Consider the following 27405-nt stretch of genomic DNA (forward strand, 5'->3'; position numbering starts at 1 on the left):
TTTCACAAATCTTTTCCAATTCTCCTAAAACCTTTTCAGATAAGAGGGTCAGAATGACACAAGCTATTCAAGATGTAGGCATATCATGCCTAGTTTACTCAATGGTATAAGGTTCTTTATTCTTTTCCCAATAATTGTTAACACTTAATTTGCTGGATTAACAACACATTTTAGATATAGCCCAAATTTTTTCAATAAAATCATAGTATTATCTTGGATTTTTGTAGTAACTTTGTGCTAGTGCTAATGCAGAAAGAACTAAAAGAGGAAAGCAGTGATTTTTTTTTTTTTTTCCCTTGTCACTTCTGGCTGATATTTAAAAACAAAAAAAAGTCCTGGAAAAAGGACTGAAACTCTTAAGCATGTAGTGTTACAACTTATTTTTCCTGAATGTAAGAACAATATGCCCTGTGCTTGGGCCCAATTAAACAATCACAAAGTATTTGGGTAATAAGAGTTGTATTGACAGAGCGCGCTAAATTTCAATAGCTTAACGTGGTATTTAAAAACTTCTTCACTCAATGGAATAAATGTACTTGCTGACTTCTTTTTAAGGTAAAAAGGAAAGACAATCATCACTCCGTTCAAATGATTTTAACCCTGACTAGTACCAAAAGGAATTTTTGCTTTAACAGTTAACTCAAAACAATCTATTTTACAAGTTCAGTGCTTGTTTCTATAAGCATGTGTTACAATAAATGAAAATAAAGGATTTCTCCTCTTCAAGAAACGACAACAACTAATTTAATTGCCAGTGCTTAAAGGACAATACAAAGCCAATCAAGTGCTGGACATCTGTAGTAGTTTTCCAGATGGCATGCATAAACTCTATTAAACAGACTGCTGTGTTCAACAGCTAACAAATTTTGAAGCAAACTAATTCTGTAGACTGCCTGTGAACTGAGAGGAAGAGAAATGCACAGTGACAAAATGAAACAGAGGCAGAAGCAATGATTGTTATAACAAAGATAAGTTTAAAAAGTGAACAGAGAATAAGTCTACAAGAGGAATAACATGAGATCTTGTCCAAGTTTGTGACAGCACACCCACCCAAGGGTCCTGTTATGTTAAGACCAAAAGGAACTTAATTTTTGTTGTTTGTTTTGGGGTTGGGTTTTTTTGTTTTGTTTTGTTTTTTAAATGTGCTAGCAAATACCTGCACCAGTCTGATCTCTAAAGTCTGTCTGTATCAAAAAGTAGAACTTATGCTTCTAATCCAAAAATCCATGTAAATCTTTGTTTCATTTTCTTCTCAATAACCAATACATAGCAAGAAGAAATATTTGCTCTGTTCAAGATAAAAAAAAAAGTCTATGCGGCATACATTATCACTTTCTGTCTAGCTTATTTATTTAAAAAAAAATATCTTTTTAATGACAGCTGTAACCAACTGTTGTGAATGAATGGCCAAATACCACAAGAACAGTAACTTTACAACAGTGGCTCTTCACATACCACATTATTCTTATGTATACGTTTGGACTAGTTAAAAGTGTCTATCAAGACTATCTGCACACATACATACTTAGTTACCCATACTTTAAAGAAAAAGAGTGGAACAGGTGTAACTTCTTTTAGTACTTTTGCCAATAAAGAATCCCAGAAGACTCAATACTAGCTGATAAAGAAAATGGGCTGCAGCAACAGCGATGTTTCTTGCAAAGGGATGCGCTTGTCAGATTCCTTTCTATGTGTATGAATTCTTCAAACCAAGCTATCAATTCTATATTAAAACTACCTTATTGACAAAAGGAATTCCTCACTGATTCTATAGTTCTTTTTACCTTCCATACCTTATTCAAGTCTTAATTTTGTAAACTAGTCTTTCAAAGCTAACCTATCTTGAAGTGGGAAAATAAATTCCTCTTCAGTACTTTTAAGCCCACTAAGAATTTACCCAATTTAAAAAACAGAAACAACAACAACAACAAACACCCCCACACCACACACCTGCAGTTATATTTCTGAAACTAGTTTGGTTTCCTCTACAAGTCTTATGAAATAACTCCATTATTTTTTGAATGGACAGACTAATTCTTCATATTAAAAGTGACCTGAACTTAAGTTTTTTATTTTTTACCACATGCTGAATATTAGCGTGAAACTTAAAATAATTATTCCCCCAAGCCTTATAGAATTTTAAATGCTGAGCAGAAATTTTGACTGGCTATAAAAAGAACCTTTTTCCCCATGAGGACAGTTAAGCAGTAAAGTGGGTTGCCCAAACAGGTTGTGCAAGACTTGATTGAATAAAGCCTTGTGCAACCTGGTCTGATCACATAGCTCACCCTGCTTGGAGGAGGATATTGGATTAAAGACCTCGAGAAGTCCCTTCCAACCTGAATACCATAGGATCTAAGTAGGTGTTATCTGAAAATCTTCAAAATGTTTATTTAATAATCATGAAATAATAAAAATGACATTTTAATTCAAGTCCAGAATATTCATTGAAAAGGAAAGTAAAATGTATACCCAAAATGGAAGCTTCATTACAGCCACAGTTATCATAGTCTAAATACTTTATCTATATAGAAAACAGGAAAACAGAGTCTCCCTGACCCATCCCACTCTGAACTGGAACAGTCATACATCTTACTAACAACTCCACATGAAACCTCTTGGACTACATTCCCCCATTAGTTGACTTAAGATTTAAAGTGTCTGACATTGTCCCGTAAGAAACATTCTCTTCTGCAATGCCAACACAACTGCCTAAAACACTAACTGTAAGAAATCCAAGAAGTTCTTCAAGTTAAAAGAAGAAATAAATATGCCTTATTTTTTCCAGCTCGGTAAGTTTTGGCAATTAATGAAGTAACTACCATAACAAATAAATGCAAGCATCTACCATAACATCTGCAAACAATAAAAGTTAAGGTCCAATAAGACATCTCTACTCTCTCCATTGTGGCTGAAAAAGAGTGAGAATTTCATTGTTCTTAAATCACAAAATTTTCTTATTATTTTATGTAGAACAGAGTTAGTGAATCAACACACTACAACTGCAGCCCGAATTATACAGAAATAAGACTCAATATAGAAGTTTAATAAAGTAAGAATGCTTAGAAAAAAATTGAATAACATACAGAAGATACTGGTATTGAATTGTTATTTTCCCTCAATGTATTAACTTTAATTTCTGCTGTGCAAAATAGTCTGTTTCTTAATTCTTTCAGTTTTAGTTAATTTGGTGTTTCTATTAATGTTAAGTGTGATTTTATTCAATAAATACAAATCATTTATAAATGTAAATATTTTAATCAAATTCCCACTTTTGCTTGAAAGAACTTGTAAAAGCCTAAAGCAAAAAATCTGAAGTAAAAAATTATTTTTCAATTAGTAAAAAATGTACAAATATTAAGATAAATAAATTTATTTAAGTTCTAGAACTACTTAAAAGAATGTGCAGATTGAGAGTTTCCTTCCAGTAATTCAAGGAGAGATATCAAATTCAGTGGTGCAAAAGGCTACAAAGAAGAGCTACGCATTTCAGTGCAGTTACTACCCCTAGCACAGCACCATACTATTTAGAATCCCCTTTTTAAAAGGGGTCACATACAGGAACAAAGTTTTTTGGATTGCCAAGCAATCCATTTGACTCAAGAAATAACGAAAGAAACAATTGCAAAACATCACAATTCTCCTGATCAATTGCATCTCTTACTATTGCTACTGTTTGCTGCTAATTTTAACCACAAAATAAACAACCTTATCCAAAATATGACTAAAATGGAATAGTTTCAAAACCAGTCTTGGTTAAGCCACTTTCATGGCTTAACAGATTGCATTTCACACATCTGAAAAACACCTTGGTTTTGCTGATGTTTGGAGTACAATTTCTTGTTCTTTAGTGTTTCCAAACATATTGTTCAGGATTGCTTAACATATCTCACTCCACTTTGTCAGGTGGTTAATAGAGCTCATCAGGTTGACTTTTCTTCTGAAAAACTGTGGACAATGAATATTTGTCAGCATTACTTATGACCTCGTAATTTTGAAGCAGGACTAATTAACCTAAAATTACAATATAAGCAAATAACTTTCGTTACAGCTAAATTAACGTGCAAGATAAAGAACTGCTTGTACCTCTTTTGCCCATTTATCCAATCACTTATCACTCCCTTTTTCAATCTACCGAGAGTAATGAATAAGAGATTTGCCATGGGTCTGGTTGAAGCCTTCCAAAACTGATACAAGACTCGGGTATCAAAGATCATTAATATGTTTGTGCAGTCAGCTAAAAACGCCAGTCACTCTGACAACTTTTGTTATACGGACACGTCTTCCTCTACCTGGAAAGACACTGATAATAAAGTTCAAGTAAGCCACAGAGAATTGCCCCGAATGGTAACTGAGAGATAATACAAAAACTTTCAATTCCAAAAAAATATCATGATAGCTCATTAACTGAAAAACAGTGGTGAGTGCACATATGTAGAAGCACCCTTTTTCTGCAGTATCTAGTACAGTATTCCTAACAAGCTACATACCACATGGACAAAGACTCACAGAGTAGCAGTAAACTGTCAAAACTCCAAGTACTCATGTAAGTATCCATTCAAAATTATTCTGGGCTTAAACCGTGGTGGCATTTTCAGGATAATCTTTTGGACCAGTAAGGCTTGTGCAAAAGAGCAAGTAATTAACTATTATTTATTTCAAGTCACATTTTTCTTTGGGGGGGGGGGAAATAACTAAAAAAAAATCTAGAAACAGAACCTAAAAAAAACCAAAAAAAACTAGAGAAATATGAGTTTTCTACTATCCAAACTGGAGAACAAAAGTTGTGACTGGTAGTGCATTAAAAGGGCATTACAACAGCAGAGGACACAAACCAATGATTTTCTTTCTGTGGTGACCTTGAAAGCAAACTTGATTATGGGAGGATCTACTCCTCAATGCTCATCACCATATCATAGATCAGGTATCACCAGCCCTGAGGGCACTGATAACTGATAGCTTTTACTACACCAGCTGTGGGTTGCTGGTTGAGAATGTATCACAGGTGTCAGAACCGAAGTGCTGCAAAACATCAGAGACACACATCTGAGTTCCAGTGTTTCACCACTCTCACGGTAAAAAATTTCTTCCTTATGTCCAGTCTAAATCTACCCTCCCCAAGTTCAAAACCATTACCCCTTGTCTTATCACAACAGGCCTTGCTAAAAAGGTTTTCCCCATCTTTCTTATAAGCCCCCTTAAGATACTGAAAGGCCGCAATAAAGTCTCCCAGCAGCCTTCTCTTCTCCAGGCTGAACAACCCCAACTCTCTCAGCCTGTCCTCATAGGGGAGGTGCTCCAGCCTTCAGATCATCTTTACAGCCCTCCTCTGGACTTCCTCCAACAGGTCCATGTCTTTCGTGTGCTGGGGGCTCCAGATCTGGACACAGGACTCCAGGTGGGGCCTCACCAGAGCGGACTAGAGGGGCAGAATCACCTCCCTCGACCTGCTGGCCACGCTTCTCTAGATGCAGCCCAGGATACAGCTGGCCTTCTGGGCTGCAAGCCCACATTGGTGGCTCATGTCCAGCTTTTCATCCACCAGTACCCCCAAGTCCTTCTCAGCAGGGCTGCTCTCAATCCCTTCATCCCCCAGCCTGTATTGATACTGGGGGTTGCCCTGACCCAGGTGCGGGACCTTGCACTTGGCCTTGTTGAACCTCGTGAAGTTCACACAGGCCCACTTCTCGACCTTCTCCAGGTCCCTCTGGATGGCATCCCGTCTTTCTGGTGTGTCAACTGCACCACTCAGCTTGGTGTCATCTGCAAACTTGCTGAGGGTGCACTCGATCTCGCTAAGTCATTGATGAAAATGTTAAAGAGCACCGGTCCCAGTACGGAACCCTGAGGAACACCACATGTCACCGGTGTCCATTTGGACATTGAGCTGTTGACCACTACCCTCTGGCTGTGACCTTCCAACCAATTCCTCATCCACCAAGCAGTCCACCCATCAAATCCATGTCTCTCCCAATATAGAGAGATGACATCCGTAGCTCTTCCCTTGTCCACTGATACAGTCAGTCCAACATCGAAGGCCACTAGGTTGGTCAGGCAGGGCTTGCCCTTGGTGAAGCCATGCTGGCTGTCTCGAATCACCTCCCTGTCCTCCATGTGCCTTAGCATAGCTTCTAGGAGAATCTGTTCCATGATCTTCCCGGACACAGAGGTGAGGCTGACAGGTCAGTAGTTCCCAGGGTCCTCCTTCCTACCCTTTTCAAAAATGGGTGTAATGTTTCCCTTCCTCCAGTCACCAGGGACTGCACCTGACTGCCATGACCTTTCAAATATCATGGAGAGTGGCTTGGCAATGACATCAGCCAGTTCCCTCAGGACTCTGGGATGCCTCTCATCAGGTGACAGTGATGCTATGCTTCTATGCAAGTGAGCCAGTGTTGTAGCCAAATTAATACTTACATCTAAAATATTCCTGAAAGGCTTCTGATGCCTCTATTTAGAAATAATTAGAAGTGCTTTACTTTACAAAGGGAAGATGTCACTTTCTGAATATTCTGAAACATGAAGATGGACAAAATTACACATCAAACTGTTTGGAAAAGTAGGCCTTTACTCCTTTTCTTTTTTCTTTTTAAACAATTATAGAATATGGATTCAGTTATGTTGGAGGACAAAATATTTAGAAAGAAAAACATTAAGTATCACTTACTGAAGATATTTTTAATTTACACGACCTTTGGGTTAAACTTGTTGATAATCAGTCCTGCGACATATGAAAGCATAACTCTGCAGAAAAAAAATAACTATTTCTAGAATAGTTTGTCAGTGAGGTGGGTTGAGAACTGGCTGAATGGCAGAACTCAGAGGGTTGTCATCAGCGGCGCTGAGTCTAGTTGGAGGCTGGTAACTAGTGGTGTCCCCCAGGGGTCAGTACTGGGCCCAGCCTTGTTTAACTTCTTCATCAACGACCTGGATGAAGAGTTAGAATGTACCCTCAGCAAGTTTGCTGATGACACCAAACTGGGAGGAGGGGTGGATACACCGGAAGCCTGTGCTGCCATTCAGCGTGACCTGGACAGGCTGGAAAGTTGGGCAGAGAGGAACCTGATGAGGTTCAACAAAGGCAAGTGCAGGGTCCTGCACCTGGGGAGGAACAACCCCATGCATCAGTACAGGCTTGGGGGGACCTGCTGGAGAGCAGCCCTGCAGAGAGGGACCTGGGAGTGCTGGTGGATGACAAGTTGACCATGAGCCAGCAGTGTGCCCTGGCTGCCAAGAAGGCCAATGGCATTCTGGGGTGCATTAGGAAGAGTGTGGCCAGCAGGTCGAGGGAGGTTCTCCTTCCCCTCTACACTGCCCTAGTGAGGCCCCATCTGGAGTACTCTGTCCAGTTCTGGGCTCCCCAGTTCAAGAAAGATGAAGAGCTACTGGAGAGAGTACAGCGGAGGGATATGAGGATGATGAGGGGACTGGAACATCTCTCCTACGAGGAGAGGTTGAGGGAGCTGGGCTTGTTTAGCCTGAAGAAGAGAAGGCTGCGAGGGGACCTAATATATGCTTAGAAATATGTGAAGGGTGGGTGTCAGGAGGATGGGGCCAAGCTCTTTTCAGTAGTGCCCAGTGACAGGACAAGGGGCAATGGGCACAAACTGAAGCACGGGAAGTTCCGTCTGAACATGAGGAAGAATTTCTTCCCTCTGAGGGTGACGGAGCCCTGGAACAGGCTGCCCAGGGAGGTTGTGGAGTCTCCTTCTCTGGAGATATTCAAGACCTGCCTGGACAAGGTCCTCTGCAGCCTACTGTAGGTGACCCTGCTTCGGCAGGGGGGTTGGACTAGATGACCCACAGAGGTCCCTTCCAACCCCTACCATTCTGTGATTCTGTGAAATACATACATAGGTTAAAGGAAAGTACATAACCCTCAAGTGTATTCTGGATCTCCTTGCCAAATACAGAAGAACATTATTTATCTATAGATTCCAAATTCTTTACCTTAATTGTAGAATGCAAGTGATTAGTTCTGGATGTTTGTGAACCAGTTCCTGCTGTGCCCTTTATATATTTGCATGGTGTACAATACACACCTGAAATCTAGTCAATGAAAATTACTAGAAATAGACCATAACCTGCATTGCCAATGTCTCTGACAGGCATGTGTACATCTTGAATTTTGTTTTAAATTTACTCTCAGAAATTACCTCCTCTAAAAAAACATTCATCAATACACAAAAGCTATTTCAGTAGAGATTAATTAAAACAGAAAATCATCCTATCATACAAGCTCTAAAAATAGAACATCTCTTCCTCCATGATGTTTGTAAAGGCAATATTTACAAGGAGTGAACTGATACAACAATTCCTATTCTGAAACATTTAAGAAGATACACAGAAAATAGGATTGTTAACTAAATGCCTCAAGCTGCTATATCGCACAAAATCAAACCTTTATTTCCACACACTCAGCAGTGAACAAGCAATATAGGGGAAAAAGGGGGATAAAAGTTCAGTCATAATTTAGATTCTGCAAGCTTCCAGACATTAAAAACAGCTATTTCATATGGACTGTTCTTTCTTGTAGACAGTCTGCCTTCCACAAAGAACTCATGTTACAGTAATTGGACAATCTGAGCAATCAGCTGGATATGGAGCTTATAGTCCCACGCTAGTACCTCTGATATGCCGCAATTGCTTACAAAAAGCTCCTTTTGGATTTGAAAATTGTAATTACTGCATATTTGACAAAAACACAGTCTTACTTGCCTATTTGCCAGTAGTGTTTCTGAGAATAAGTAACTCAAAAACCACCCTTCCACATTGGCAATTTAAAAAGCAGAAAGATGCTTCAGAAGTGCTTAGCCCTAAGAAGCTTTCATTAAGTTCAATGGAGGTGGAGAAGTTAAAAAACAACACTTTACAAAACAGTATGGTATAGAGATCTTTATTTTTAAAAGCTTGGCTAAAAAACTTTCGTATATTTACTACAAAGATAACATAGTAAAAACAATAGAAAACCACCTCACTGGAACCCATGCAGAACTTAACTGTGCAAAGACTATTACAGTACTTGTATAGCATTCCCTTTCCAGTCCTTCAGCTCTCCCATTACTTGGTATATTCCATGCTTGCCTGAATAAATTGTTGCAACTGAAAGCTTCTATAAACCATTATGAAACAGAGAAGAAGGTACAGAAGGACTTGTGGTCCAAATTGAAGAATGCTTTCACCATGCATGATAAAAAGTAGATGAGAAGAGACAGATGCAAAGGCAACAGAAAAGATTTCTGTGTTTTTAGTTGGTTAAGACTGGTCTTTGCAGATTACTTGCTTTGCATACTTGAGGAGTTATTCTGAAGCTACAAATCAAGTACTTAAAAACCAATCCAAAATAATTTTTAATCATGGTTTTCTCCGATTAGTGGAAGCAAACTGAAATTTAGAAACAATTCTGACACAATGATATTGTGAAGATTCACTATTGTAATGTGTCCTTAAAACTTAATGACTGCCGGTGCAATTTTGCAAGTCAAATTGTAAGCAACAATATACAAGGCAATGAGCTGACATAATCCAAGGGCTCCCCTCACTGAATCTAATGTTTTCTGTTGTTAGTTACTATATTTCTGGAATTTACCTTCCTAACTATATATGATAATATGTGTTAAAATAAAGGATGCACATCCCTGCTCATTTAACAACTTGTTGCACGCACTTACAAAAAAACCTTCATGTTTACATAAAATAGACAAAACCCAAATATAAAAAAGCTTAATTAGCATAAAATATTTTTCATACTGAAAGAGTATTTTCCTATCTGTGATAAATAGCTGAAACTGGTCTTGACCATTCAAGTCTAATTCAACAGCACTTATAACTGAAAGCCACTTCTCTCTTGCTATATATTAGTTACAAGATGCAAGAGAGGCAAAGCATGTGAAATATTCAGAACAAAGGATCTACACACAGTACTGTACTGAAGAGTTAAATATTAGAATACCTATCATTATTGACAAACTAACATTTTGACTCACTAATATTGCCTGTTAAAGAAGTGATCAGACACTATTCAAACAGGACAACTGCCTGGAACTTGAAAAAATTAGTTTAAATTATTGAACTTTATTAGCTTGAGGTACCACTACCACATGTATCAGCAGTGGTAGGCCCTGGCCACACACATTCAACAGCTTTTGGTTATCTCTATAGCATTCACTTACTATTTTGATATAGTTTTGAGATACTATAAATAGTGGTATATATATCAGAGTTTAAACTAGGAGTGTCTAGAATTTTGCATAACTGCATGTGTAAAAGATTACTGACCAATGGCCTGAAAAAGATATTTATTATTATGCAACGTTGAAAGAGGTTTGGGTTTTTTTTATTATTCACACTATGGATAATGTTGTAATTACTGGTATTTATTGGCTTAGTCAGTAGAAATACAGCTAGTAAAGGCTAAATCACCAGAAGTACAAAGAGTTTCAAACTGAATTGCCAGAATTATTCTTTCCTACCTTTCAGAATTAACTACACAAAAGCAGACTTGACATTGGTATGACTTTTTTTTTAATATTCTAGTCTGACTCACAAACAAGAAAGTAAATTTTATAGCTTCCCTCTCCTTTTCCTCCACTAGGAAAAATTATTCAGGTACCAGCATTTCAAACAGCTGTTCTTAAAGTATAACAGAGTTTAGATTCTCCACTCAATTTGAGATACCCAAATTTGTTGAGTAAGCAAAATTTTGCATTCTTATCCCTTTTATCTGGAACTGTCATTTAATTAATAACAGAGCTGAATATATGCCATGATACACTGTTAGTCGCAGAAGCCACCCTTTCTTGCATAGTCATATGACCTTGACTTTTCCAATATCAGATGCAACTGTTGCCTCAGATTCTGCATTACAGTCTTCATGCTTCAATTAGTCTAGCTCACTAGTTACATAATATTCCTTTGAGATTAAAAAAAAAAAACAAAACCAAAAAACTTCATCATTCTCTCCGATATGCAGCTTTTCATTAGTCCCTAACACCCCCAATAACTGATGGTAATGAGCTTCAGAACTTTCCTCCTAATTACTTTGATTTGCACAGTATTTCTTTTACCATCTCTGGGCTACACTCATTCTCTGCAGAAATATATCTACCCCCTCAGAATGCTCTGCAGTAGAGATCCTCAACATAGAACAATCAAGCTTATAAATCCACAGGACAAATGGTACTTTGATCCATCAACGCACATCCAGAAGCAGCCTAGTCAAATATAGGGGTAAGCCTATGCTCTCTCAGAAGAGGTTACTGCATCAGGTACAGTGCTATGCATGTGCAGCTAACCTCTGTCTCACCTCGAACAGACACATAGACAGCCAGCTTGTGTGACTCCTTATAGATCCGTCCGCTTTAGGCTGGGGTGGCCAGAGTTTGCTTTGGCATCTTGGCACTCGCAGCATAGACACATCCTTCAGGATGCTGCTTGTGGGGCGTACCAAGTTGTTTCTGTTGGTTGCTTAGGTTTAATCAAGCTAGTTAACAGTCTGGAACCCCACACTTTAGAGCAGTTATATCCAACTACTCTGATTTACATCATTCTTCCTCAATTTTCTAGGTATTTAAGATTAAAAAAAAAAAGAGTTTTCAAAGTACATGTGGAACTTCAGATATTGAGCAACAAGATCTAAAGACACTCAGCTATCCAACCAAAGCAATTAGGATTCTCTCAGGCAATTAATCCCCTCACTTCTGAGCATGTGAAAATATTTAGCACATAAAACTGCACCTGAAGACTAAAATAGTATTACCCCCACAAAACTGTCTATTGTCAGATTTTAGTTGAACAATTTTCTTGAAATTCATGTTCCTTGAGAACGTATAACTCCCCTCCCACCCAAAAAAATAAAAAGCTTTAATTTATATCAATCCAATTTAATATGACCTATGGATTTCACCAATATCAGAGCAGTGCAAAACAACCTTAGTATCCCAGAGGCTCAGGCTGAAAGTGCATTATGTGGGCTACAGCAAGCGAATCAATGGAAAGAGAAGAAAAAGGTACGTGAAGAATCATAAAGATACAGAAAGATGAAGAACAGAAGAAAAAAGTAAAAGAAAAAGCATAAAAAATAAGAGGTTGTTACATTTGCTGAGTATATTCCCATTTGGAATATCCCCATGTGCTCTCGTTTCACCTCCTGATAATAAGTCAACATAGCATCAACAGAAGAGAACAGAAAATAAACAGTGGTAAGAAGAATTGGAATACAGCACATGAAAAAGCAAATAGACACGTCTTGCTAGTCATTAAACATGTTTACAGTTTCATACGTAATTCTTTGCAGTTGGCCAGACTACTGTTCCTTCACACACTATTGCAAAATAAATCGTTTGACCAGAATTTCAGTTAGTTCTCAGTGTTATCTAAATGTTTGTGTTTCAATCATATTTCCAGTGTTTACTTCATATTATAAAGACTATGAAATATATACCTTTAGAAAAGTGTCAGTTAAGAAAATAATTGAGAAGGCAACAAAGGTGGTAATTTAATTCTGAATATACCATACATAAACAAATGTGACTTCTTATTTTCTTCATCAAATTTCTTATTCATTAAAGTATTTTGATTTGAGTTTAAAACAAAAGAGTTTGATTTGAGTTTAAAGCAAAATTTTATCTATCAGAATCAACTTTAGTACCAATTAACCAAGCGCACATGATTAGGCCAGCATGGCAATTGCAAAATATTCAAGTATGGAATTTTAACTTTGGATTTTTATTTTACCTCTATCATCTAGCTCCTTCAGAATATTAATAGCCTTTTAAGCTACGTTTCATCATATATTATTAAAGTGAAACTGAACAGCTACAACTGCAGACATGAACTACAAGTTCTTTCTATACTTGGGACAACTCTGTAATATCCTCTGATCCTGCCTACTCACATCTGCTCTTTGACTGGAAAGTTTCCAGATGTTTCCTTTCAAGTGTCATTTCTTTGCTGTAAATTCAATAATAAAGCAAGCAAAATTTCACCTGTAAGTAGTGCTAATCACTTTGGAAAGTACTTTTAACACACTGAATATACTTTAAAACTAGTCAGGAAATTATCTATCTCCATGCATAATGGCTATTTATTAAAAGCAGTGTATTTAATACAGAAATGGGTGGGAGTTCAGAGAAAATAACCATTTGTCAACTAGGAATGGTAAGACACTCACACACTTAACTTCATTAATCCACATTTTAAAGCTGTAAAATATTCCAAAAAGTTATTAAGTAGCATGGAACAAATAGTGCTCACTTCAGGTTTTACATGACTATTTCCATAATTTTGGGACATGGTTTAGTAGTCATGGTGGTGTTGGGTTGACGGTTGGACTTGATGATCTTAGAGGTCTTTTCCAACCTTAATGATTCTATGATTAAAATAAACAAGCTATGAAATCAAACTGAAATCTTATCCAAATCCTACACAAATAATGGGCATGGTGCTATTGACCTCAAAGCATAATCAATCATGCCCTTTGTTAGGACAGATTTGTGTAAACTAGCAAAAACTGAATAATATTGAATACTAAAATTAAATGGATATGATGTTGCCACTAAAAGAATTAATTTACAACCCATTAAAATTAAAATCACATGCTTTTAATGTAGTGTTATACAGAAGCAATCTAATAAAACGTAGCTATAAAATTGAGCTAAATAGTCCAAAGTGATGTTTAAAATGTGAAAAAAACCCATAAAAATGTAGTATGTATTCACGTGTGGCGAGACAGAATTTACGCAACAGATTGCAGACAAAATCCAAAGCTAGTGAAAATTCAGAATAGAAATTGACCTAATATGATTTTCCGGATTGTTAAGAATGAGGAGCACAGATACTCACTTGCAAATGTGTTCTTCTGCAAGTCACTGTAAATTGTTAAAATAACAACAGTCATGATATTGTACTGGGGAGAGGGAGAGAATGCTAGGATTCTACTTGGACTAAGAAAAAAATTAGATGTTTTTAAACAACTCCGTGTTCTTTAAAAAAAAAAAAAAAAAAAGGCAGCAAAACATGACATTTCAAACTGCTAGAAACCCTTCCGCATATCTGACCAAGCAGTAACTGAGTGTCCCAAACTATTACCACCAAACATTTCCTGGAAAAACTATGATTTCAATAGTTTTATGACCCTTCATGCGACTCAGAAGGTAAATGCTTGGAGGGGAAAAATAAGGGGGGGGGGGGAGGGGAAACAGAGCATACAAAAGTAGAATCACAGAATCGTCTGGGTTGGAAGGGACCTTAAAGATCACATAGTTCCAACCCCCCTGACATGGGCAGAGACATCTTCCACTAGACCAGGGTGCTCAGAGCTCCATCCAGCCTGGCCTGGAACACTGCCAGGGAGGGGGCAGCCACAGCTTCTCTGGGCAACCTGTTCCAGTGTTTCACCACCCTCATGGTGAAGAATTTCTTCCTAATATCTAATCTAAATCTTCTCTCTTTTAGTTTACAGCCATTCCCCCTTGTCCTATCACTACACACCCTTGTGAAAAGTCCCTCTCCATCCTTCCCGTAGGCCCCCTTCAGGTACGATTTGCTTTCTGCATTGCAAACGCACATTGCCGGCTCATGTTGAGCTTCTCATCCACCAGTACCCCAAGCCCTTCTCCTCAGGGCTGCTCTCAAGCCACTCTCCACCCAGCCTGTACTTGTGTTTGGGATTGCCCCGACCCAGGTGTAGGACCTTGCACTTGGCCTTGTTGAACTTCATGCAATTCACGCAGGCCCAACTCTCCAGCCTGTCAAGGTCCCTCTGAATGGCATCCCTTCCCTCCAGTGTATCAACCGCACCACATAGCTTGGTGTTGTCGGCAAACTTGCTGAGGGTGCACTCAGTTCCACTGTCCATGTCACCGACAAAGATACTGAACAGCACCAGCCCCAGTACCGACCCCTGAGGCACACCACTCGTCACTGGTCTCCACCTGGACATCGAGCCATTGACTGTAACTTCCTGGACTATAACTGCTCTCTAAATCACTTTGGCATTTAATCTTTCTAATTGTTATTATGTAGTATTAAAGACCACCCATAACAATTATAATTGAAATATGAATGCAAAAAATACATGTGTGGTCATTACTATTACAACTTTTATGCAAAAATTCCAGGAAAAATCAATTATCATCACAATTTTAAAAATTTATGCAGTGAACACAATGATTCCACAAATAGGTCACATACAGAGCAGTACAGAATTTGTCATGGAAAACAGAAATTATAATACAAAGATCCTAATCCAAATTAGTGCTGCTGCACCTGCTGCTATTTAAGCAAAATCAAAAAGAATAAATACTGTCCTTAAGCAATGGGGAAACTGATCTCCTAATAAAGTACAGTTGCCTACCCCTAACTGCAGAGGATAAACAGCAATACATTTACCAGGATTGCAAGATTATAGCACAAGCTTTGTTGAATCTATCACAGTAAGGGTGGAATAGAAGTAAACAAATGTGCACATATGCAGGCTTTGAAACTATTAAAACTGACAGTTCTCATCTTAACTAAGCATTGTAAATCAAAAACAGCTACAACACAGATTCTCACATTGCCTGAAACTGCAGGAATCTGTTGTTTCAGCAGGAAAATACTATTACAGTAGTTGAGGTTCTGGCTTGAAATTCTTATTAAAAACATTATATATGGTTAACAAAACATTTCCCATGCTTTTATTCTCCTTAATCTTATGAATTCTTTTCAATTATAAAAGTATAGAACATTCAACAGGATTCATCTGTTCTACTGGTATAGTTTGCATGGCAATTGTGAAGTGAAAACTACAGCAGAAGCAAGTAATTTATAGATCTTACTTTTCCAAATTCTTAATCTATAGTTTAATAGTCTGATATATTAAAGACAAGCTATCTATTATTTTTCCTCCTCTTAAGATTATCTACCAATTATATTACTTTAAAACTAGCCTACATACAGTAAGAACAAGAAAGCTACAGAAATAAACACAATACTTTTAACAACCATACCTAGTAATAAGAACCGCATTATCATGGTGGGCGATCCCATTTTCTGGAATGCTGTTTCCATCACTTTGGTGGGAGAGAATGGATTTCTGCCACTTACAGAAGCTATCGAGGGACTTGTCTGCATGGTGGTTTATCTCCAAGTTTGGCTGCAATACAACATGCATACCAGAAATGTTCCAAACAAATTACAAAGGTCAGTTGTTAAACCTTTTGAAGACTAAAATGGGACTATAATTAGAAGCAGTAGTTTCTAGGAATAAACTCTTCTTGCCAAATTTTATCTCTGTAAAATCTGACCCCAAGTTCAGCTGAACAGGCATTCTTTCTGCTCCAACTTTAATAATGATTATGTCAATACAAAAAAAAAAACCAACCCAGAATATCAAAATATAGATCTAAAAATAAAACTGACATCCCCGAAGATATATTAATATTCGCCTGAAGTAAAGAACAGATATCTTAAAGATGATATACGAGGAATATTCCTTTGAATTGTTTCATCTTTATTAAAATAGTGAAAGATTACAAGATAGGTTTTGTACTCAGATGCAGCCATTTCAAGCAACAATTTAATTAAACCTATATTAAACAGTAGCATAACTTGTATTTCAGAGATATAAAACTTAAGTGCAACAGCTCTTACCTGATCTTCAGTAAGGACAATTAAACGTGTCACTATAATATTCACAACATTTCCTAGACTGGAATCGCGATAAAGTTTGGCAACCTGACCTCCAGAAAATAAGAAGAGACACAAAGTCAGACAAGAAACACTACTTATTTCCCAAATGTTTAAAAATTAACCTATTTTCCTGCTCAATGTAATTTCATAGCATTAATTATCATTATCACATGAATAAGAGTTATTTTTGAACCAACAAATGACCATTCAGTAAAAATTAAACTTCAGTCATACTTTTCAGTCAAAACTGTTTATACCTTGTTTCATAATACATCCAGCATAAGGAGCATTTACACTGTTGACTTAAACAGAATAAAACTGTATAATCTAAATGTAATTATATGAATGTAAAATTGAAAGACAATTTAGAAGTGATAACTGTATTTCTTGACAGAAACAGTACTGCATTTTTACCACAATGCTAACATCTGCCATATTTCAACTATTAATTCCTGCAAGATGATACACATTTTAAGGTATTATTCATGTCAATAAAGAAATACTTTACAGTTGTTTTATCATTTCAGAACATGCATATTGATACGAACACAGAGAGGGATGAAACTTACAATATTCATTACACTCAAAACATAGTGCTCAATGTCTTTGCGACCATGGTATCCCACCATCATTTTGTCTGCTACTACCAGTGTTTCCACAAACCGTTCAAGGCTTACTGATCTCTTCCGTCGACTATGACTACTTAACATGTCATTGACTGGAAGTGAAGTTGGAAAAGTAGATGCATCACTCATCCACCAAGGTTTACTGCTCCTTGTAAGGTCTTCTAGAAAACAAAGTAATTAAACACTTCAGAGGGGACACTAGTAAAACTCATTCAAATATAGCTGTTTTATGTTGAGATTATCATCTTCAAGCATCTAAAAAGAAGTTTTTCTTGAGGCAAAGGAAAATTAAATTTATTGTCTACATTTTATTTTAAAATACCTTATATAATGGAAAAACAACTGAGTTTTAATATGTTGATTCTTGTACTTTTTTCACGAAACAAAATATTTTTTACGTGCAACAGACTAATTATTGAAACTCCAAACAGCTGTAATTATCAGCAAAACAAACACTACGAACCTGTTTTAAATTTGAATTCCTGTCCTCGGGGCAAAATTGAACCCACCCTTCCCTGCAGAACTGACATTTTTGTGTGTATTAAGTATCCCTTTTCCACAAAGACCCACACAGATCTCAATCTTAAGTTTATTGACGTATATAATTAGGTTGCCTTTACCTAAGTAGGATTTCAACATTTAAGGCATTCTTGCTAGTTATGAATAAACATAAGAATATTAACAGTTAGATAAATTTATAATTGACTGAATAGGAATGCTCAAGTGAGCAATTCATGAGATGCATCCTTACCTCTACTAAAACGGTTTCAGCTAAGGTCGAGTTGACATAGGACCAGTACCTTCTGTGAAAAAACAATGCTTTATGCAATTCAACTAAGCACACTATTTTCAAAGGGCAATAACTACAAAGAATGTATGTTCAGGTCAAAACCAGGAATACAAATCTTCTGCATTCCCACTGTTGCAGTGCTTCATAATTGTTGAGTGGACAGTGTTGGCTTTAAAAGGTAAATATTTTAGAAAAGCTGAAAAAATTAAAATAAACCTGGTTGTTGACAAAATGCCAGTAACAAAATAATCCTCATTCTGCAATGGGTATAAGATTACACCCATTCTAAAAAAACAGTACCAAGTATTAAAGCCTATTGAAGAATCTATAATTATTATCAATCTTTTTCCCTGTTTTTCATCTCTATTCTAGGAAATTCAAAGTTGCTTTAATTGCTCAAAGATTTTTCATCTCACAAGCAGTGATTTAGGAATATCTGGAATTTGCTCTGACAAATTCTGTAGTAAATTTTTTAAAAATCCACTGTTCATTGCCAAATAGCAAATGATGTTGTCTAAGGGATTCTGATGCTCTTAGAGTGCTATGAGTATTTTAGAAATGCAACACTGTTTCAACATTCATTCATAATTTTTCACTCAAATATGCAAATCTAAATTCTAAACATTTGAAAACTGATGAGCTCATGCAGAAAACTTTCAGAGAAAAAAATGATTAGATTCTTTTGGACTCGACAGCATCGTTCAAACAAAGGTCTCAAAACACTTCACAAAAACAAAAATTTCTTCTTTTCTTATCAGATTAGAAGCTTAGGCTTCAGCTGGTCTCAAAGTAATGGGAAGGTTGAAAACAATTCTGAGTACTTAAGCTCACACTCCAGAATCTATCAATGCTTATGCTATTTTACTTCAAAAATACTAAATAATCCTGACAATTTCCTTTAAAAAGCTAAAACATCAATAAAAGTTTGCAACATATTTAACAAAAACAGTTCTGTGGCAAGTTATGTTATTTTTCCACCATATTCCTAGATTTAAAAAAATCCTGAAAGTTGCATTAACATTGAACATAGCTATCAGAAAGTAAAAGAAAGCAACAACGAAAAAAAAGTCAAACACTGTAATTAACCCCAAATTAACGATTACAAAAGCAGGAAATTAGGTTTTAAATTGCAACCAAAAAGAAATCCAAATGTGTATAGACATGGAGTTCACAACTATGGTACCCAAGTTTTCCTAAGTCAGTCCTCTAAAGATCCTGTGTGGAGATGGAAGGTGAGGAGGGACAGGAGAGCACGCAAACAAATAGAAAGAGATCTCAAAACGCAATGGAAAACTACTTATGTAAGATGCAACTGCAAGAATTTTTTAAAGTGAAGGACTATGTGCTGCTTTTTCTTACTATTAACAACATCATTTTTTCATTTTAGAATACACTAACTGTAAATTCTGGCATGAATAAAACCACTACATGAGGCAGCATGTAGTAGAGCCATCCCTAAATAATCTGCCAATTTGCAGCTTTCATATGTCAATTTTTCTTGTTTCTCAATCCTATCCAAAAAAAGTCTGTATATTTGTAACAAGGGTTGGGGTTTCTTTGTTTTGAGAGCTGTTTTTTAAATTCTTGCAACTCTAATGCAGGTAGAAATTTTATTCATACTTCCAACAAAATAATTTCAACTTGTTATGGGTTTGCACGGCAAGGTTTTGGTAGCAGGGGGGCTACAGGGGTGGCTTCTGTGAGAAGCTGCAAGAAGCTTCCCCCATATCTGATAGAGCCAATGCCAACCGGCTCTAAGACGGACCCGCCACTGGCCAAGCCCAAGCCAATCAGCGATGGTGGTAGCGCCTCTGTGATAACATATTTAAGAAGGGGAAGAAAACATACTGCAGTGAAACAGCACTCAACAGAGAGGAGTGAGACTGTGTGAGAGAAACAACTCTGCAGACACCAAGGTCAGTGAAGAAGGACAGGGAAGGAGGTGCTCGAGAGGCGCAGGCAGAGAGTCTTCCCTTGCAGTTAGTGATGAGAGACCATGGTGAGGCAGGCTGTCCCCCTGCAGCCCATGGAGGTCCACGGTGGAGCAGATATCCACCTGTAGCCCGTGGAAGGGACCCCACACCGGAGCAGGTGGATGCCTGAAGGAGGCTGTGACCACATGGGAAGCCCGCACTGGAGCAGGCTTCTGCCAGGACCTGTGGACCTGTGGAGAGAGGAGCCCATGCAGGAGCAGGTTTGCTGGCAGGGCTTGTGACCCCATGGGGGACCCACACTGGAGCAGCCTGTTCCTGAAGGACTGCACCCCATGGAAGGGACCCACGCTGGGGCAGTTCGTGAAGAGCTGCAGCCCATGGGAAAGACTCACATTGGAGAAGTTTGTGGAGGACTCTCTCCTGTGGGAGGGACCTCATGCTGGAGCACGGGAAGAGTGTGAGGAGTCCTCCCCCTGAGGAGGAAGGAGCAGCAGAGACAACATATGATGAACTGACTGCAACCCCCATTCCCCATCCCCCTGCGCTGCTTGGGGGAGGGGGGGGGGGGGGAAGGTAGAGAAATGGGAGTGAAGTTGAGCCCAGGAAGAAGGGAGGGGTGGGGGAAAGGTGTTTGAAGATCTGGATTTATTTCTCACTATGTTACTCTGATTTGATTGGTGATGAATTAAACTCTCTTTTCTCCCCAAGTCCAGTCTGTTTTGTCCGTGACAGTAATTGGTGAGTGGTCTCTCCCTGTCCTTATCTAGACCCTCGAGCCTTTCATCATATTTCCTCTCCCCTGTCCAGAGGAAGAAGAATGATAGAGTGGTTTTGGTGGGCACCTGGCATTTATCCAGGCCAAACCAAAGCACAACTTTAGGCACAAATACAAGCATACAGCTTTTCAGCAGAAAAACATATTTCTTGAAATGGTGCAAACACAAAAATAATTGACCATAACAAAAATTATTTTGCAACCTTAATGTAGTGCATGCTATTAGGCATCAGGCAAAACAAGTGCTTCAATAAACTATGCAGTCAAACAAAAATACCATAATATAAAATTTGTTGCAAAATGGAGTATTTTATCATGCATTCTAAATATTTACTTCAATAATAAAATTATAAGCTATAAACCAAATTCCATTTGGCATCCCAGTTACACCTGCTTACTCCATGGCTTAGAGACATCCTTTCTTTGGAAAACCACCTAGATGTTGTTACTGTTTCACACAGAATATAAATGAATAAAATCTAACTCTTCTAGAAGATAATCCCATAAAGCATTCTGCAAGATAACCCAGTGGCCTCAAAACCCATTGAAGCAATTGGAATTTGAAGGTGCTCAACTTCTTAGTAAGGCCTTAACGATTTCAGCTACAGTTCATAAAACATAGTAAACTTGATGACAATGTATACACAAACTATTAATTTTAACATTTATTTTTAAAATATTCTTATGTTAAACTGCTTAAAATCCATTTTAGGTTGTGAAAACCAGCCACAATTCTATCCCTATTTTTATCTGAACCTAAACTATCCGTCAAATAGGAAAATATTTTTGTCTCTGCCTCTCCAATTCTTCTCTTGTATTTGCCACTAATTCTACCATCTACTATGAAGTAGTCCATCACTTGCTCATACCAACCAACTCTGATCATCCTTTCTCCAAACTCCCTACCCCACTTTGTCAGTTATTGCTATTTTTCTCAGAAAGGTCAGAAATAACACTCCCCTTGTCTCTATCAAGATTCAAAACCCTGACCACTTCCCTGATACAGAATATGATAAATTTAGGTCTAGGTTACGGTAGGGGGAAACTTGCGAGACTGTGAATAGTGGCACAGCTACACAAGCAGATTCCTCATAGCATGTTGTACTGGCAAGTGTGCTAAAGGTACAGCAAAAATAGACAAACAAACAAACAAAATCAGTCTCCCAGACAAATTATACACTGACAAAAACACAGTTACAGTTTTATTACAACTGCATTTAGACATTTTAAAATAAATAAATAAAAACCAATCACAAAATTGGAGTATTTAAAACTTCCAAAAACAGTCAAGTGCCCCAAAGATTTATTCTACTAGCAAAAAGTTATTACTGTAAACCTGGCTTTAGTCCTAGGGTCTAAAAGCAGAGAAACTGAAAATTAATATTTGATTTTACTTTTTAATTATTCTGGGGATACTTCAGATGCCACGTCACTTTGGGATAAAGCTGAAACAGCGCTCAGAAAACAAGTTTAAAAGGTTTTGGTACCCAGGAGAGCATTAAAATAGCATGTCATCTGGAAAACTGAGTGAAAGCTCAGGAAATACACAGGAGCTTCCAAGAATAAAGGCAGCATCAAACATGCAAAGAAATAAACGCTAAAGGTTACTGCATGTTTCACAACAAATGCATGCAAGATGTGTAGCTCTGATTGACCTATGATCCATATGACAGATACCACCAGAACAGTTGGATGCAACATGATCAAACTAGCTGCCACTGCTTCATCCTCACTTGGAGGAGAGTGACTTTCTAAGCATTAATCTAAAAGATAGCATCTGACAGAGGCCAATACATTTTCTTTTTCTAGTAATATTATAATGGTAAAAATAGCTTTGTCCTACATTTCATGATCCTTCCACTTATTTCAAGAGGCTTAAGTGACAGCATTCCCTACAAAATGAAAGAAAAAGATGGATGCTTCATAGATGTCTGTCATAAAATGCATAAATTGGAGCATCCACATACATTAGTACTCTTATTTTACAATCGATTAACAGACAGTAGTTAGGAGACTTGTTTTGCAATCATTAGAAGCATGTAGATAACACTTGATTTTGTAGGAGTTAAAACTGCTTTACAAGGAAAATCTCTCAATCAAAACTATATAATCCTTCCTGTAAGGCACCTGTAAATCACATACTCAACTATCATGGAATAACGTTAACCCACTGAACCAAAAGCCAGTATCAAACCACCATAAACCTCCATAAATGAGAAAGATGTGGACTCCAGTTACAAATGTATTACTAATTACAGTACTAACACATATTTATTACACATCAAGTTTCCTCAAATCAGATGGAACACTTATTAAACATTGAGATGTAATACTTGGTCACTCAATCACACCTTCCAGTCGGGGAATGAAGTACATTTATAGCACATTTTGAGGAAGCCTGTGCTCATCATTACCACTGTACACAACACAGGAATAAAACAAGACTTACTCCCAGTATCTCAGTTTTCTAAAGACACTACACTCTTGACCTGAATCTGAAAAAAGCAAAAACTACTTTTCAACAGTAGTCACTGCATCACCCAAAAGGAGGATTCCTACTCTGCTACAGTCTCCACTGTACCTTACATGTGAACCAAGCAAAATATGTTAAAATAAGACTTGTTATAATTTTTTAAAAGGAATGACACTCATACTCCCTTACCCGAGACTCCACAGTGACCATGATCATAGAGATGGTGCATGGTAGACTTTTTGTATATAACATGAGGATGACCATTCTCATAATTAAAGTTACTGGAATTTTTTGTTATATTCCTTAAAGGCTCAATAAAATACTCTTCATCTTCTGTAGCAATGATTCCATGCTTAAAAGGAGAAAAGAAGAAAATTAAAACTTGCAAAAGCAATACAAAACTCCTATTAAAAAGCTTAATTTTAAATAACATTTGATTATTGCTTATTTCTGTGAAGAAATCCACAACTTGGTATACGACAATCTGTTCACAGAGATGTTCCAAAACTATGCGATTCCTATCCATTAAGAGTGACACCAAGCCAAAATGGCCTTGCTCAAATGGTGAGCCCAATTTTCCTCTGTGATGCCATACCAGTAGATGCTTAATGCCACATACTGCATCAAAGAAAAACCACATGAAGGATTAATTCTAGAAAATATATTCAGGGAAACTATTCAGCATTTTACATCCAGATGCTTAATCCCAAAACTGAGCTAGTTATCAAAATCAAATTATTAATATTAACTTCGGCTACACTATCTACAAAGCATTTATTCCTTAAAAGGTATCACCACAAATCTTTAACAAATCTAAGTTGTTGCAGACCGTGTACTAGGCCTCATGCTTCATAACAAATTAACATATTTTTTCCTCATACTGCAGTGCAGAATAGTAGCTATTCTATTCTCATAACTTTCACATTTGTGAACTTGGCTTCTTCCAAACAGGAAGTGGTTTACAGAAGGGGAGATCAAGCCATCTATGCAATCTCCTGAACCTTCAGCAATTAAAACTGAACTTTAGCAGATAATCCAGTTTTGGGATCCTTTCAGCTATAGAAATATTGGGGAATGAGCCCAGACAGACTCCTACACCTATATTTGCCCAATAAAAAATTCTGGTATCTGTATCTAGAAAGTTCTGAATGTATAAACTTTCTGCATCAGCAAAAAGAGCTATTGATCAGGTAAGAGACTGGAAGCAGGAACTTCTGCATTCATATCCCGATTTGATGAATTATAAATTTCTACCACACCTTTGATCTGTAAGGCAATTATTATACATGAGCCTTTTTTTAAAGGTTTGAGTTTGGTTTATTTTCCCTCCTCCGATGAGACCTCTATGATTAGCCATAAGACCACTTGCTCCGTATAAGCTCTAAATATCCCTAAGCTGTTTCTGAGATCAGGGCTTGCCATTGTATTCTTGGTCAAAGCTCTCCTCCTACTGCTGTTTTGTACATCAACTGCTGCTATTCTTCACTCCTGGAATAACCGGATTTCAGTAGAATCATTTAGGTTGAAAAAGACCCTTGAGATCATCAAGTCCAATCATTAACCTAGCACTGCCAAGTCCACCACTAAACCAGGTCCCTAAGCACCACATCTACACAGCTTTTAAATACCTCCAGGGATAGTAACTCCACCACTTCACTGGACAGCCTGTTCCAATGCTTGACAACCCTTTCAGTGAACAAATTTTTCCTAATATTCAGTCTAAACCTCCCTCGGCTCAACTTGAGGCCTTTTCCTCTCGTCCTATCACTTGTTACTTGGGAGAAACATAGAATCAATAGTAATATAGTAACAACACACAACTTAAAAAAAAAGACTGTCTAACACTTCAGAAAGAACAGTATTTTCCAAATATAACCCCATTATATATTTTGAAAATATAAGTATGAACACACTTCAGCTTTCAATTACTTCAAAAAGGACTGTCATGGTTTAGCCCCAGTTGGCAACAAAGGAGCATGTGATCACTCTCTCACTCCTCCTCCTCACCCCCCCCCACACACAGTGGGATGAGGAGAAGATTTAGAAGGAAAAGGCAAAATTCACAGGTTGGGGTAAAAACAGTTTAACAGAACAGTAAAGGGAGAAGAAAATAAAAACAACAATACTGATAAAAAGAATATACAGAGTGCAATTTTCTCACTGCCCAATGCTCAGCTTGCTCCTGAGTAGCAAGTCACCCTGCTCCAGGCAGCTTCCCCACTTAAATACTGAGCATGATGTCACATGGTATCAAAAATGCTGTTTGATTGGCTGGTTTGGGTCAGCCCTCCTGGCTTCTTGTGAAAATTAACCCTATCCCAGCCAAAAACAGGACATTATCCACTCCTTATTCTATACCATCTACATCATGCCCAGGTCCCCCACTTACCAATTAATCACCACCACTTTTCCTGTCTTTATATACATATATATAAACACACACACAGAGATATCATTCCCTTAGTCTATGGGCCATCCCTCTGAAATGTTCACTGAGTTCATTTAATCCATGATGTTCGGCTCCATCTGTCATAAAAGTCCTTCAGGGCAGGAGAGATGGTGTGTGGTGTTGGATGGTTGCATGATGCATCCGCAGGTTGCAGCTAGTCTGTTTGGCGCTATTCATGCCCACAGTGTGCAGGTTGAAGATGTCAATTTCAAGGAAGTTGCTGGATGCCAGTTGCTGAAGCCAGGTATAGTTCCATCACCCCAGCACTTTGCTTGGTTTTATCAAAGTCCATCCTTTGTTAATTTGGATGATTCTTACTGTAATACCACTGATATGGCATACAACGACTACAGTAGTGATGACATACAGTGGCAGGGTTACTTAGAAATTAACATCATAGAAAATAATTCATTGGTTATACTCATCCAAAATCAAATCCCCTTGAGGTACACATCAGACTTCCCCATCCTTCCGCATCACCCACCAAGTGCACCCAGGTCCTTGAGCAAAAGCAATCCCACGGATAGGTTTGCCTTTGCCCAAGAAAGGACTAACCCAGACTATCTTCCCTAACATACTCTTCATGTGTACTACAGTGACTTATTTCTCTCACGATGCCTTCTCGTTACTCAGAATCTAAGATTTTACTAGAAAACAAATCAATTACTGGCACACTGCTGCTTAAAAAGTCTTGAAAATATAAACCAAATTGTAACTAGGTTTGCCAGATGTGCAGAAAGAACACCGAGAGTCTGGATTGCATCCAATCTGGATGTCAAACATCTGGGTTCAAATAAATCCTGAGACATTATAAGCTCTACTATTACGTTCCCACAGGAAAAGAGACTCCTGCAGAGTGGTTCTGGCCAAGACCAACAGGCTGTCTGATTGCCCTGGGTTTGGCCAGGACAGGGTTAATTTTCACCGGACTCCAGGAAGGGGCACAGCTGGGGGGTGGGGGCTGACCCCACCTGGCCAAACAGAGCCCGGTATTCCATACCATGTGACGTCACACTGGGTTCCGGTGGGGGGGGGGCAGCGGGGCGGGAACCCTCTTGCGGCTTGGGGGGGCGCGGCGCCGGTCCTGTTCGGGAGAGCGGCTGTCTGGGTTGTGCGGTTTGTTGTTGTGTTTTCTCCTTATTTGTACCGTTGTTGTTCCTGTTTCCCTCTGTTTGCTGTTCTGTTAAACTGCCCTTATCCCAACCCACTAGTTTCTGCCTCTTTCTTTCCATTCTCCTCCGCATGCCGGCGGGGGGAGAGGCGGCCGCGTGGTGCTTTTGTTGCCGGCGGCAGCCGAAACCATAACATTAAATTGGCGCCCAATGTGGGGCACGGGATAACGGCAGGGCTCAGCAGCGGGTGTTAAAACTGCTTTCTTAGATTTTCTTAAATTTTGTTATACGCATTTTTCTGTGTTAAGTAGTCGCCAGTAAAAAAAATGTTTCTGAATTCAATCAAGTGGCTCCGCTATGTAAATCCGTACTTGCACTATGTGTTCATTGCCATGCTGTTCATCATCAGTGGGAAAAGGACCAGGATGATGATTTTGCTCTACTGTACGATATCGACTTATGACATGATAACAACAATTTGCATGAAATTAGGCTTGTATTTGCATGCAGCACTGCGGTCATTTCCATACCTCGGATACTATGTCTTAGAATTTGTGAATAATCAAATCCAATCT

General features: G+C 38.1%; 1 protein-coding gene across 3 annotated transcripts in view; it reads right to left on the minus strand.

Annotated features, from left to right (window-relative positions):
* The window catches only part of LOC142365654 (A disintegrin and metalloproteinase with thrombospondin motifs 6-like), a 213027-nt gene that overhangs the window by 170638 nt on the left and 14984 nt on the right, over positions 1–27405 (minus strand). For all 3 annotated transcript variants that reach the window (XM_075446664.1, XM_075446665.1, XM_075446666.1), the window contains exons 3-6: positions 23459–23621; positions 17241–17458; positions 16633–16716; positions 15990–16135 (exon numbers count right to left, since the gene is read on the minus strand). In XM_075446664.1, coding sequence (XP_075302779.1) covers positions 15990–16135; positions 16633–16716; positions 17241–17458; positions 23459–23621 — 611 coding nt within the window. The remainder of the gene's footprint in view (positions 1–15989; positions 16136–16632; positions 16717–17240; positions 17459–23458; positions 23622–27405) is intronic.

The sequence above is a fragment of the Opisthocomus hoazin genome, chromosome W, assembly GCF_030867145.1.
Source record: "Opisthocomus hoazin isolate bOpiHoa1 chromosome W, bOpiHoa1.hap1, whole genome shotgun sequence".
In the NCBI taxonomy this organism is placed as follows: domain Eukaryota; kingdom Metazoa; phylum Chordata; class Aves; order Opisthocomiformes; family Opisthocomidae; genus Opisthocomus; species Opisthocomus hoazin.